This window comes from Halichoerus grypus, chromosome 12 (genome assembly GCF_964656455.1).
Source record: "Halichoerus grypus chromosome 12, mHalGry1.hap1.1, whole genome shotgun sequence".
In the NCBI taxonomy this organism is placed as follows: Eukaryota; Metazoa; Chordata; class Mammalia; order Carnivora; family Phocidae; genus Halichoerus; species Halichoerus grypus.
The window spans coordinates 59,863,666-59,876,731 of NC_135723.1; the positions used below are offsets into that span (position 1 = coordinate 59,863,666).

At 42.7% G+C, this 13,066-nt stretch overlaps 1 protein-coding gene across 3 annotated transcripts in view; it reads left to right on the forward strand.

Moving 5' to 3' along the window:
• The first annotated feature begins 836 nt into the window (after positions 1-836).
• CREB5 (cAMP responsive element binding protein 5) overlaps positions 837-13,066 on the forward strand; it is a 389,578-nt gene continuing 377,348 nt past the window's right edge. Inside the window, exons 1-3 of one of the 3 annotated variants that reach the window (XM_078059403.1) lie at positions 837-891; positions 1,368-2,251; positions 4,330-4,414. In XM_078059403.1, coding sequence (XP_077915529.1) covers positions 4,412-4,414 — 3 coding nt within the window. In that variant the 5' untranslated portion in view covers positions 837-891; positions 1,368-2,251; positions 4,330-4,411. Of the gene's footprint in view, positions 892-1,367; positions 4,415-13,066 lie in introns of all 3 variants that reach the window. The other 2 variants (XM_078059405.1, XM_036074491.2) reach the window with 2 other exon arrangements.

Consider the following 13,066-nt stretch of genomic DNA (forward strand, 5'->3'; position numbering starts at 1 on the left):
CTTGGGCGAGTTACAGAGGAGGCTCTGGAAGTGATCGCCAAGGGCCCTTCCGGCTCTGACGCTGAGTCTAAATCAGGCTCATCACTTGGCTCTAGCTGTGATTCACCTTTCGCGTCCTGGAGAAACTCCCCTCCAGCTTCTCAGACGCATGAAGCAGGGGTCTTGGAAAAGGTGGGGGCTGTGTATTCCATGTGAGGGTGCACAGTAAAGAAGTTATTCCCGTGGAGGTGAGGTGGGGTAGGGGACGGTGAAAAGGGGTATGAGTGAGTATTCTGGGAAGGCAAGATTCAGGGAACACTCTAATGAGGTCACGACTGTCGCAGGCGAATTGGAGCTGGACATCTGCTGGTGGGGGAAGGGGGGAGCGTCTTGCATTTCTGTTTGCAGAAAGTCTCATCCCGCACCCTTTAGCACCCCCTTAGCCCCCTACCCCATGTCTCCATCCCCACACCTTTCAAACGCTACCAGGCCTTGCTCGGAGGAGAGCCGGTGTCCGTACCTCCTCCGTGGTCCTGTCTGAAACCGTGAGGATTGTTTCCAAGCTGACTCACACCACTAATGTCAGGGAGCCGTGTCACACGGCGCTGGGCTCTACAAGCTGTTGCTTGCGCGGTCGCCGCCGCGGCCGCCGCTCCCCGGCGGGTGCATCAGGGTCCGCTCTTGGGGCGGGGCCGGGGCGGGGCCGGGGCGGGGTCCGCCCCCTCCGCGCGGCGGCCCCGCCCCTCCTCTCCCTCCCTGGCGGACCGCAATGATTTAGAAGTTCAGGAATCCCACGTGACGTCACCGGGGGGGTGATGTAATGCACTCTAAATAGAATGTATTGTAATCTTTGCTCAGTCCAACGTGGTCCCTTCACCCGGGCTCGGCTCTTGCCTTCTCCACACTTGTTTGGTAAGTTCCTAAAAATACGGCTCGGCCACTTCTGGGGCCTTTGCATTTAGCTACTTTTGTTGCACTTGCCGCGGGAGCCATCTCGGGAGCGTACTTGGTTTGCAGGGGTTGGTTCTCGGCAGCAGCCGCGAGATTACTTGGTCCAGTGGGCAGGTCACAGGGCAAGGAGTAGGGAGATGCGATGCATTTTTCTGGAGGGTGATCTGTGTTTGTAAACACTTTGGCGGACCAGAGGGAAGTCCGGCCCCAAATGCTGGTGGACTGTGGAATTCTGCTGTGTCCTGAGGCCACTCCAGAGACCCCACGCCGTGTCCGTTCCGGAGCGCGTCTCGGTGGCCGCCGCGCCGTGCGACTGGAGGGATGCTAACGTGGAGCGAGCGCCGTGTCCTCCCTGGCGTGGTGCGTGTGTGGGAGCGCGCGTGTGTTTCCCTGATACGGGGAACAGTTATGAATCGGGGGTGTGTGTTTGCCTCCAGAGACCTGGCAAGGTGCGGAACCCTCCAGAAGTGCGGTCAAGCGGCGGCAGCGGCGGTGGCAGCGGAGACGGCGAGCCAGGAACCTCCCCCCGCGTCCCCAACTTCCCCGTGATGCGGCGGAACCCCCGGAGAAAGTTTGCAAACTTCCAGCGGGCGCGGCGAGGACGCCGGGTCACCTAGGGGCGGGCGGGCGCGCGCGGGGGGCTCGCTCCCTCCCGGTGCCGAGCCTGCCGCTGCCACCTCTCCCGCAGCGCTGCCCGCCGCAGCTGGTGGGCGCGCGCGCCCGGGGAGGGGACGTGGCCCTTGAAGGGCACTTGGCTTTCGCTCCAGGCGCAGAAAGCTCGAGAGTGGCGCGGCTCTGTTCGCTTTCACTCCTGCAACCGTCTCCTGCCTCCGTCCGGTTCTCACTGGCATCATTACCTCTTCCCCGCCGCTGCCCCAAATGACAGCTCCCGCTTTTGCCGCGGCAGCGCGGTGGCAGTTCCCAGGACCCGGCGGCGGAGCCTTCCTCTCCGGCAGATTCTCCACGCAACCGCTTAAACTTTTCACGAAGTTCTTAGAGGGGCAAGACGCGCGAAGGAACCAAGGACACGTTTTCTCCCGGCAACTGCATCCCACTTCTTCTTTGCCATAGAATTATTTCCGGGGGGAGGGAGTATCCGGTAGAGAAAGCCTCAGACCTCGCCCACCCCCTCCCCAACTTTGCCTGAACGGGTGCCACCCCCACTTGATGCTTGTTCAAGGCCAGGAACTGGAGTGGATTGCTTGTATTTTGCGTTGTCAGAGTCCTCAGGGTGTGTTTGATTTTTATTTTTCCCTCCCTCTCTGACATGTGTCAAGGAATAAAGGCTGGATACAGGTCCATTACGTCATTCTGCAGGCCAGTAAGTGTTTGATTAACAGCTTCAGATACTCAAGAGTTCGGGGTTTAGAAATGCTGACAAAGCAACTCTGCTTTCCATCCCACCCCTAACATACTCGTACAATCGCCCGATCCCTGGGCATCTTCATTGCCCTCTCCTCCCCGTACCCCTCGTTCTCTACCCCCTCTCCCGCCCACACCGTTATCACTCTGGCCCCGCCTCCGCCTTTTATTGCTTTCCCTAGGGCGGTCACTGTCCCCAGGGTGTGCGTAAGAGCTTCTGGTGTCTGAGCGGAGCACGGTACCTGATCAAGGCACACACAATCTGCCCTTTTCTATTATTTAAGAAAGGCACCAGCGAGCCCTCTACTCCAGGGCGAAAATGCTCAGTCCTGATAGAAAAGGCATCTCAGGAAACGTTTAGAGTCCTTATGATAATACTGTGTCCCTGTGGTGACTTAGGAAAGCAACACATCCACTGCAAACAAAGTACTGAATTTTACCTAGCACCTTCTCCAACCATTTAGCGGAAGAGGGAAGAAGTGAGGATGCTGATTAAATCAAATTTAGCCAAAAGAATCAAGATTCAACGTTTCATTTGCAAAGTGAGGGAATGTGAGTCGTTGAACCCAAACACCTTACAATAAATTGGTGTATGTATTTCTTTCTCTTAATCTTAAGTTTCTATATTTAAAGAGAAAGTTGAATACTTAAGTCCTAGAATTGAGTCAGAATCTGCCTATCTGACAGTTGCAGTAAAAACACTGTGTGTGATGTGTTTAAGGGATAAAAGTAAGAAGAGCTCTTAGTGGGAGGAGGGTGTGTGTGTGCAGCAGAAATCAAATAAAAAATCTATTGACAGAGTTTTGGATTGAGTGGGGCAGAGGATTTGGGTGCTCTCTGATTTGAAGTTGGCGGAAGCTAAATTAAGGAACATTTATATTCTGAGTATGTGGGAATTTCGTGAAGAACACATGTTTTGTTATAATCAGATCTACTTTCTTCCAAGTGAAACAGCCATACTGTCGAGTAGGCATTTGTGAAACTTCTGTCTGGGGTCTAATTGACATCCTTCCCCAAGTTTGTGGCAGTATTTATTATTTATTCACATCTAGAGATGAAATAGTATAACCCCTGCAGAATGCATGTGCATCTAAAATGTTAAACTTCTTGTTTGTGATGCATAGACCTAAAGGAAAAAATGGCCCGGGTCACCAGCACTGGAGAGTGTGATTAATGATCAGTGATTTAGTGATCAGTGATTAGTGGTTTTATTCAAACTGTTACCTCTGACCAGAAGCACACATCAGAGGATTAACAGGCTCTTTAGATAAATGCTCATTAGTGGAAGGGGGAAAGCAAAGATAATAGGCATGCACCCAGGGACAACTTTCGAAGAAAATCATTCCCCGTCTTCAGAATAATAAGCTCTATTAACAGAAAGCCCTTTTAATTTAAAACTTGCTTTTATCTTGTAAATCAAAGTTAGATGTAAAAGTTTGTAGTGCCATTATAACCTAAATTTTCCCATATCCACTCGATGTGGATTATCTCAGTAGCGATATTTTTTTTTATTTAAATAAACAATTGGACCTTCAGAGCAACTGAACCCTGACAAGTTCTTAACTCCCAGGGTTTGAAGGTGTCCCCCCTTCTACAACGGAGAGTGCAACTTGCTAGCTAGATGGCGCACTGTTCTTTGGTGTTCTGTGCTGTTGTGGTGCAGGAGTCTCAACGAGCAAGTAGCTGCTTGCGAGGTGTTCTTCCACACTTCCAACAAAGTTGATTCTGTGTAGGGTTGGAGGCTAGACAGTTCTACAAGTTTTTAGTCACATTTTCCATGTCAGTTAAATCTGGGGAGTTCAAGGCTACTGGAAAAATTGGTCTCATTAGTAAAAGAAACTTAGCGAATGAGGGAGGAAAGGAGGTACCGGAGTCCAGGAGAGGTACCTCTGGGTTGCAGAAGTGATTGTAAATTACCAGACCTGTTCTTTTTTTTTTTTTTTTTTAACTAAGAGCTAGTTTCACAATCTTGTGGTCTGAAATTCTGAAGCAAATACTCAAAGATTTATTTTCTTCCTAATCTTGCTGGTGAAAAAGAAGTTACTAGAAAGAAAGGAAGAAAAAAACCTGATTTGGTGACTGCAGGAAGCAACACGTTGCTGATTTTATTCTACAAATAATGGTAAGATAATGTTTCTTATGCTTATGAAGCAGAAAGGAACTTTGCAGTTGGTTAAATGAGGCTGATCTTATGTTTTCATAGATAGAATTCAGAAATGGAATTCTTATTGCATACCGAATTTTAATGTTGCCTTTGTCAGTTTCCTGGGACTTGGTAGCATTTTGTGTGGAAGGTGTATGTGTGTGTGTGTGTGTGTGTGTGTGTGAATAAGACCATTATTTCCTGGGTAAAATAATGTTCATGGGCGTGTGAACTGCAGGGGGGGAGCTATGAGGCATGTTAAATAATGTGTCAGGTAAGAATTCCTTTTTCCACAGGCCTTCATGAATCACTTTAATAAGTACTTAAGTTTTAATAAGGAAGGCATTTTAAAAAAAGAAAGCTAAAAATGAAAATAAAACAAACAAAAAAAATTCTCCACATCCAGACCTTTATATGTATTCCCCTGAAGTAGGATGCTGTTGATTGAATATCAGCTATTACTTTAGTTTTAAAACTTAAAAAGAAAACAATAATAGAACTCACTGGTGCCTCCCTATAAATGTCCTCATTTTCCTTTGCGTCGTTTTATATAGATCTGTTATTTTAAAATCCTGACTGATTCGTAACAACTTGTATTTTTCAACTTTACTGAGGGTAAACATGTTTGCTCAATTGATAATATCTTCAAGCTGTTTTTGAATGTAAATTGCTGATATCCATAAACTGCCTGTCAATAAGAAGTCAGTTGTGACCTTATATAGTTTCTACATAAGTAGATAGTTTATTAGAACATTCCCACAAAAACATGGACCCATCTCTGACATTGCACTTTGATTTGAATAGGAGGTTAATTGAATGGTCGTTTGCCAGAGAGACTTTTCCTGTATAGCTTTTCAATTACCGTAGGTTGAAGATTTTCATGCAACTATTTGTCAGTTTCCCACACCTGCGGATTCAAAACCAATTGATCGTGGACTTTCCATGGCTGTTGGTACCAATGTTAAGTTCCTGGTCTCCTGATTTTTTACTATAATTTGCCTTTTAGCAATGATGCATCACTTTCCATAGTATTTCCTTAGCCTTGGAGTTTGTTTCTTATTAAGCTGAAAATTGTTTTGTGGGAAGGTGATGTTTGCTGTATCCTCAAGACGTGAACTTTGTGTTTGTAGCTGGTTTTCTTCTGATTGTGTTGTTAGATTAAAATTGGGGATTTGAGTGGACTTATTATGTTTGTCATCTTTTTTTTTTTTTTTTCCTTCTTCTTCACTTCAAAGCAGTGCTGTTAGTCACAAAATTAATGTGATCATGGCTGGTGTTTCCCATCTATATGCTTCTTTTGCTTCTTACAAATTGGATTTCTACAGCAATTTAAGATCTTTTTTTAGAGGCAGCTTTCTTGGATGAAGATGGAGCAATGATCTCAGTCAATTCATTATCTTGTCCAGTTTCACTACCAGCTGTATTATGGGAATCTACCAATGCTTTTTATAAATTAGTGTTTAAAAATATATATCTAGTACTATCTCTCTGAATGCTCTTTACGAAAATTATGCAACTGAGATAAGGTAATGAACTGGGGGGCAGTAGCCTCAAACATTTAAATGTGAGAAAGAATCACTTTCAGATATGCTAAACAGACTTAAAGAACCTTTTTGTATTGCTATTTGTAAACTAAATAAGCTATCTGTTTGTGGCATTGCTTTAAATAGAAACTCTTACACTTTAAAAATGACATCATGTTTAATGTTTTCACTAAAAAGTTCTTATATTTTGTAATTAGGGAAAAATGGGCAATTAGTGATTTTGAGGATCCATTAGTATTCCATTGTTGGGAATCGCAAATCATGGATTTAACATAAGAGAACAAAGAACGAGAAGGCTTTTACAAATTTTCAGGTATTGATAACAGTATGCCAGAAACAAGAGTAAAATTTTTGAAGCTCATATTGAGACTCTGGGACTTTGAAAATAAAACTTACAGAGTTTGGATAAATTTTGGAATGTATAAGATGTTACGTTGGCATTTCTGTATTTCTTTCTGTCAAGCTCACTCTATTGCTCATTTATATTTTCTGAGAAATAGATCAGAATCAATTTAACACTTTAAAAACACATATTTTAGTTGCTTCCTTCTGTTTCCTCAAGGTTTACATTTTTAATCTCTACCCTAAAATTAACAAGGATTGAAAACTACCATATTGGCGTTTGGCTTGAACTAATTTTGGAGAGGAGGAATTCCTTTTGGACTAGGGATTCTGATGGCGAGATAGAAAGGCTTGCTATAGCGTATGCAGAGCTGGAGCTGGGGAGGTCTTCTCATTGACAGACCAACCTTGTCACTTTGCAGAGGAGAACCCAAGGCCTGGTTGTGTCCCCTGGCTCACCAAAGCCCACAGCTAGAGAGTGCCAAATGGAGCCGAAAAGCCAGGTCTTGGCCTCCAGGTCAGGTTCTCTTTCCATGAGCCAGGCTGCCATAAATGGTCGTGAATGAAACATAACCCATGGCTTCGGATGCTTTGCTCTTTTCAAGCCTTTTGATCACTAACCTTTCAAAGACCATTTTTATCAGATCTTTTGAATGAATCCCCTGACCATAAAACTGTAGTTTCTATTCTGTATATTCTGATATATTCGTAATGCTAATTTTTTTCACGTTGACCTCCTTATTGGAAAGCCATTCTTCTTATTCTTCACCATTATCATTAGACATGCCCTGTAAAACAGCACCCTCCAGATTTCATTTGAGACTAAAAACCAGGCAGAACTTAAAGATGTTCTAAAAGACCCCGTAGGATAAGGCAGTAACTTTTGTTACTTTTGTCTTCTTAATCACCTTTGAAGAAGGGATCTGAAAAATTATTTAAAGTTAAAGTAAATCATCTTTCTTTGTGTCAAATAGAGCAACAAGTGCCATTTTCATTCTGGCAGATGTACTTTTAAAGCCCAGAATCTGTCTCTAGTATATTATCTTTCTAGGTCGGTGTATACGAGAGTGTTTGGAGGTGAATGTTACTGCATCAGAAGTGAGTTGAGTCTAGAAGTATGGTCTTTGAGGTTTGGCGGGCAAAAGTTGACTCATCATAGCTGATAGAAATCATGCCTGCAACACAGGGGGCTCCAGAGCACCACACATTTGATTGAAGATGACATTTTGGTTATGCTGTATTTAGGATGGGGAACAAGAATATCTCAATAGAAATCGTGAATGCATCTACTGAATTTTTTATTTGGCTTGACCCATAGGTTTCCTTTCCAGCTCTTTGCGTGAACACTTTATATCAGAATTCAGGTCTCTTTTATTCCCTTATTTCACTGAGGAGCCCCTGTGTTGCATGATTCCTCAACAACAACACATTTCAGCCAATTTTATGCAAATCTCTCTCTGCTGGCTTCCCAAGGGGGAAAACCACATACAACAAAAAACATCTTTGTTTTTGTTTGAATTAGCTGATTATAAGAAGAAATACATTTTATCTCCATTTGCCAGATTTGGTAGGACCCTTTTATTTTTATCAAAACAAGATCTCCTTCTCTAAGTAAGCAATGATGCTGTTTGGCCTCTGAATGACCAGGTACTAATCCTTGCGCCGGAGGGTAGAAGGCATTGAGGATAAAATCTGTTTCCACCAGGGTGGCGAGGCGTGATATGGCAGGCCATCATGAAGAGCTTGATCTGCCTTCCTGAAATGACAGCATTGTCCAGAAAAACACTGCCTTCTGGGAGGAAGGACAGCATTCTCAATTCTCAGACTTCTTAAATTCTGAGCAGGGACTGTGCTGAAGATGGCTCTCAGGATGCGGAGAGTCTCTGAAGTTATTTACTAAACTACAACATGGTAAAACACAAGCTAGAACTTAAAAGCCTTAATGGTTTTCTTCGTCCATTCTCTGCATTTCCCTTATACTGATGTTTTTCTAGATTTATTTTTAAGCATCCATTCTGGTTACTCTGCTTTCATGAGTAACCCTACAATAACAAATCACAAGTGTGTGCTTAACAGGAGAGGGGACATTTTTCCATAAGGGAAAATAGATTTTAATATCCAATCGTAGAAGAAATAATTAGCAAGACAAAAGAGAGAAAGGTTTGAAATCCAATTGATGGCATCCCCAAGCTCTGCCGTAGCTCTGCAAAACCATGTGGTTCATGGCCGCAGGAAAAGACTAAGACTGGAAGAGGGAATCCCCAAAGTGCTGCCTTCAACTCATTATGCTTCTCTGCCTCAGTTTCTTTGTGTGTGATAAAAGAGTGTTAGTCTTGACCAGCACTGTCCAACAGTGGGAGCCATAAATGTAAGCCACCTATGTAATTATAAATGTTCTAGTAGCCACACTATAAGGAGGTAAAAAGAAACAGTTAATTTTAATAACATATTTTATTTAACCCAGTGTATTTGAAATAGTATCATTTCAACATATAATCAATATAAAAATGTTGAGGAGGTACTTTGTGATTTTTTTTGTTGTTGGTCCTAAATCTTTGAAATCTGGTATGTAGTTTACAGTTAACCTGAGTTACAGGTCTCAGTTCAGGCCAGTCACATTTCAAGTGCTCTGTAGCCACATGTCGGCCAAGTGACAGTGGTGTCAGGCAATGCAAATCTACACTCTGTTTCAATGGTTCTTAATCCTGACAGCCCAGTGGAACCACCTGTGGAGTTTGTAAAAAGTACGGATACCTCCTCCCCACACCCAATTCCGATTTGATTGGTTTGGGGTGGGGACCTGGGTCTTTGTATTTTTAAAAGCTCCAAAAGTGTCTATAAAATATAGCCAGGTTTGAGAACTGCATTTCTAACTGATCTCTATGGTATCTTCTGCTCTAACATTCTTCTTTTTTTTTAAAGATTTTATTTATTTACTTGACAGAGAGAGAGCGAGCACAAGTAGGCAGAGCAGCAGGCAGAGGGAGGGGGAGAAGCAGACTTTCCGCTGAGCAGGGAGCCCGATGCGGGGCTCGATCCCAGGACCCTGGGATCACGACCTGAGCCGAAGGCAGCCGCTTAACTGACTGAGCCACCCAGGCGTCCCTGCTCTAACATTCTATGATCTATTAACGGAAAGGGATTGCAGGAAGGCATTCAGAGTTCAAGAGCAGCAAGTGGTTGTCATAGGCATGCTGCACACTACAAAACATATTTAAGGAAATATAATCAATAAACATTAAAATGCACAGATTGAATGATTTAGAAGACAGCTCTTTGTGCCACAGATGAACCCTGCTTTGTATGAGTTTCAAATATTTTAAATGGTTTGCTTCCCCCCAAATCTTAACATTCGATTTGGTTTGAATGCAGCCTCTTAGAAACCCTCCATTTTGGAAAAGGTCAAGAGCGCCACATTTCGGTTATTTTGCCAGTTTACTTATCTTTGCCCTAGGTACTACTTGCCTTTAGCTCTTTTTGGAAGGAGAGATCTTACTGCATTTAAGACAGCTGGATCCCCTTGTGTTTCTCTCTAAGCTTTTAACAAGCTTTGTGTCATTGCAGAGAACAGACTTGCCCTTTGCTCACATCAGGATGTTAGTTATAGCTCCTCAACTTAAAGTGTTTATTCTCTTTGTCATCCTGTAAAATATTAGAAGAATCAGTATTTCTCAACGCACACCAGAGTGTGCTCCTTTAATACATTTTCAACAATATGCCAGTTTGTGCCTTCACTACAAGGATGCAAAGAACCAAAAATTAAAAACAATGATTTCCAAACTCCTCACCATCTTCTTTCCAAGTCAACAAACAGTGTTGTTTATGGAGGGGAGGAGAGACCTCGAGGATGGTCTCTTGTGACTTTGTGCTGCTGAAAGCCTCTGCATTCCCAAATTTGTGAGTCATTTCACCCCGAACCTCTCTCATCCCCTGCATAGCGGTCTGTTTCCAAGTACATGTGGCCATGTGCTTTCTAAACATGACTTACAACCATTTTTAGGTACAGAATGGCACATTTTGTGGTGAATACATTTGTATTTTCTGTCATGTTTTTCCTTGGAAAAAATTTTAACCTCCATTTATTAGAAGAAACTGAGGGATTGACAAGTCAAAGCATCGTGTTCACTAATTAGAAGGGTGTGAGACAAGGGCTCCCATTTATCAGTGCCTAAAGATAAGCACTACTCTGGGTGGTTTCCAGGTGGGGATTTTCCAATTGTGTGTACGATTGTGTTTTGTCTTTGAACCTACAAATAACATTTTTTCTGTTGCTTTTGCATGCATTATTTGCACTTAAATGATTTCTCTGCTAATATCTCTTGCTTCCCAGCTCCAGGCTACATGTACCTGGATTGATGAACAAATACATCTGGGTCTGTCAGCCTCTTCACATGGGATCTATTCTAAAAGTTGCATGGAGACAAACCTGTGTTTTTAGTGGTATCTAGGGAAACTTTCTCTAAGGCTACTTTGTGATTGACTGTTGAGGACTTGGTGGAAAGAAAATGAGATTAAAGATGTAAGTTGTTCAACTCTTTTAGGGATTGAAAGTAAAGGGTTTGGGGTATTCATTCATGGAGCAAGATAGAGAGCTCCTGAATTATCTTCAGGAAAACATTTTAGGTCTTGTTTTACCGATGTACTCTCTTCACACTTGGCTTGGAGTCATCTGCTTTTGAGTATTTTGTTTTCTCCTAATCATGACTAGGGTTGGATTTAGTTATGTGCAGTTTCTGTCTGCACCTCTGGGTCTTCCTTGTGTGAGCTACAAGCCATGATTAATAATGCAATCTGTGACCAGTGCCAGGGACGGATTAGTTTGGCTCTTTTTCTAAGCACTATACTAAAGTTAAAGTAATTTTAGTATCCACGCATATATGTGGTTATGGTGGTTAAGCTTGTATATAAATAAAAACCTCGGCCAGTGAGGGCCTGGATGTGACGAGCATATATATTTGCAAATGTGATTATTATCTTTTTTAGATGCCGATGGATGAATTGTCCTTCTTTTGAGCAAGGACACATTTGTCACATTGATTTAGATACACACATTGTTGATTAAAGGGTATTGCTAGATTTAAAAAAAGTTGAAACCATATTTAAGACGCTCTTCTTTTCTAATATGGCCTGTTTAAGCACACATTGTTTACAATTTCATCTTCCAGCTTTGCAAAGCCAGATAACTAACAACCACCATTCTCAGTGCCGTGCTGGTGGACGTCATCAAAGATGATGGTGCACAATGTTTTGGCACCATGAAGCAACATGTAATTTGAAGTTGTACTTTTTGTTAAGTACCCATGCTAATCTCCAAATCATTCAAAACATTAAAAAACAAAACAAAACAGTGATGTCTGCTCATTGGATGGGGGCAGCACTGGCAAAGATACACTTTTTTTTTTTTCATGTGCCTTAGGAGCACTCGCAAAAATCAGGGATAAAAAAAAATTACATGTAATTATTTGGCATGCCCTTTGGAAGGGACATTCTTAAGACAGAGAGGTTAACCTTTTAACCCGAGTCATTTTTACGCTTTCCAGGAAATGTGCTTCTTTTCTTTTCCTAAAGCACAAAAACTATAGTATCTTTAAAAGGAAGGTTGTCAGTGGGATGCTTTATTTTTATTTAACATCTAGCAGATATTTTAGGAATTCTCCTTAGAAGTCTTATATTCCTTTATATGGTTTTAGTTTTTTAATGTTTGTTTAAAAAATAGGGGATTCTGGAGATTGCTTGCACAACAGTGTGAATATACTTCACACTACTAAACCATACACTTAAAAATGGTTAACATAGTTAAATTCATGTTATGTGTATTTTAACATAATTTTTAAAAAAGGAGGGATATAAGGTTTGCATGTACCCATTCCCCAGATGGAGCAATAGAATGCATAGACAACTTATTCAAACTTAGGTATAACAGCTTTAGTATCTTAATGGCAAGAGCAAAAATCTGAAGAGGACTTGTGCATTTCTGGTCAATGCGGAGAGGTGACAGGTGTGTAAGGTGATTCTGACCCATAGGATAATCCAGGGAGGACAACAGCTAGGCACGCAGCACTGAATGCCTTCTTTTTCTGGAGACTGGCTTGGATCTTGATGGGCCCTGTGTATAGAAAGCTGTATCACTTAATTTGAAAAACACACCATTTGGCATTATTTGAACATGTCTATTTGTATTGACTTGATTGCCTTAGTGCAAGGATATGCTCAACTGATATGTTCAAATGAGAAAAGATAGACCTGTAGTTTATAAAAGGGAATATAAGTCCACACTTCCCTCCCTCCCTCCCTTACTTCCTTCTTCCCTCCCTCTCTCTTTCCCTTTCTCCCTTCCTTTATTGGATATTTACTGAGCACCTGTTATGTGCCAGGTACTAGGGACACATGATCAAAGCCAGACACAGTCCCTTGCCTCCCAGAACTTACCAGTAGGAGAGACACCAAATAGGTCAGTGCCACAGAATATTGTTGGGGTGCAAGTCTGGAGGCAGCAAGCCCCATCAGGGGGCTAGTGTGGTTTGTCCAGGCAAGATGTCATGGTGGCTTGGCTACAATGGTGCCAGATTAAAAAAAAAAAAACGGATCAATATGACTAGGTTATTGATTCCTGGAAGATGAGGGAAAGGAAGAGGGCCTTACTCATTCTAAAGGGAGAGGGAGCCTGGCAGGAAAAGTTTGACCCAGTACTGAAGGCCAGATTGTCCTTTGTGGTGGTAGAGGAATGGAGGGTTTCTGGCCCAGT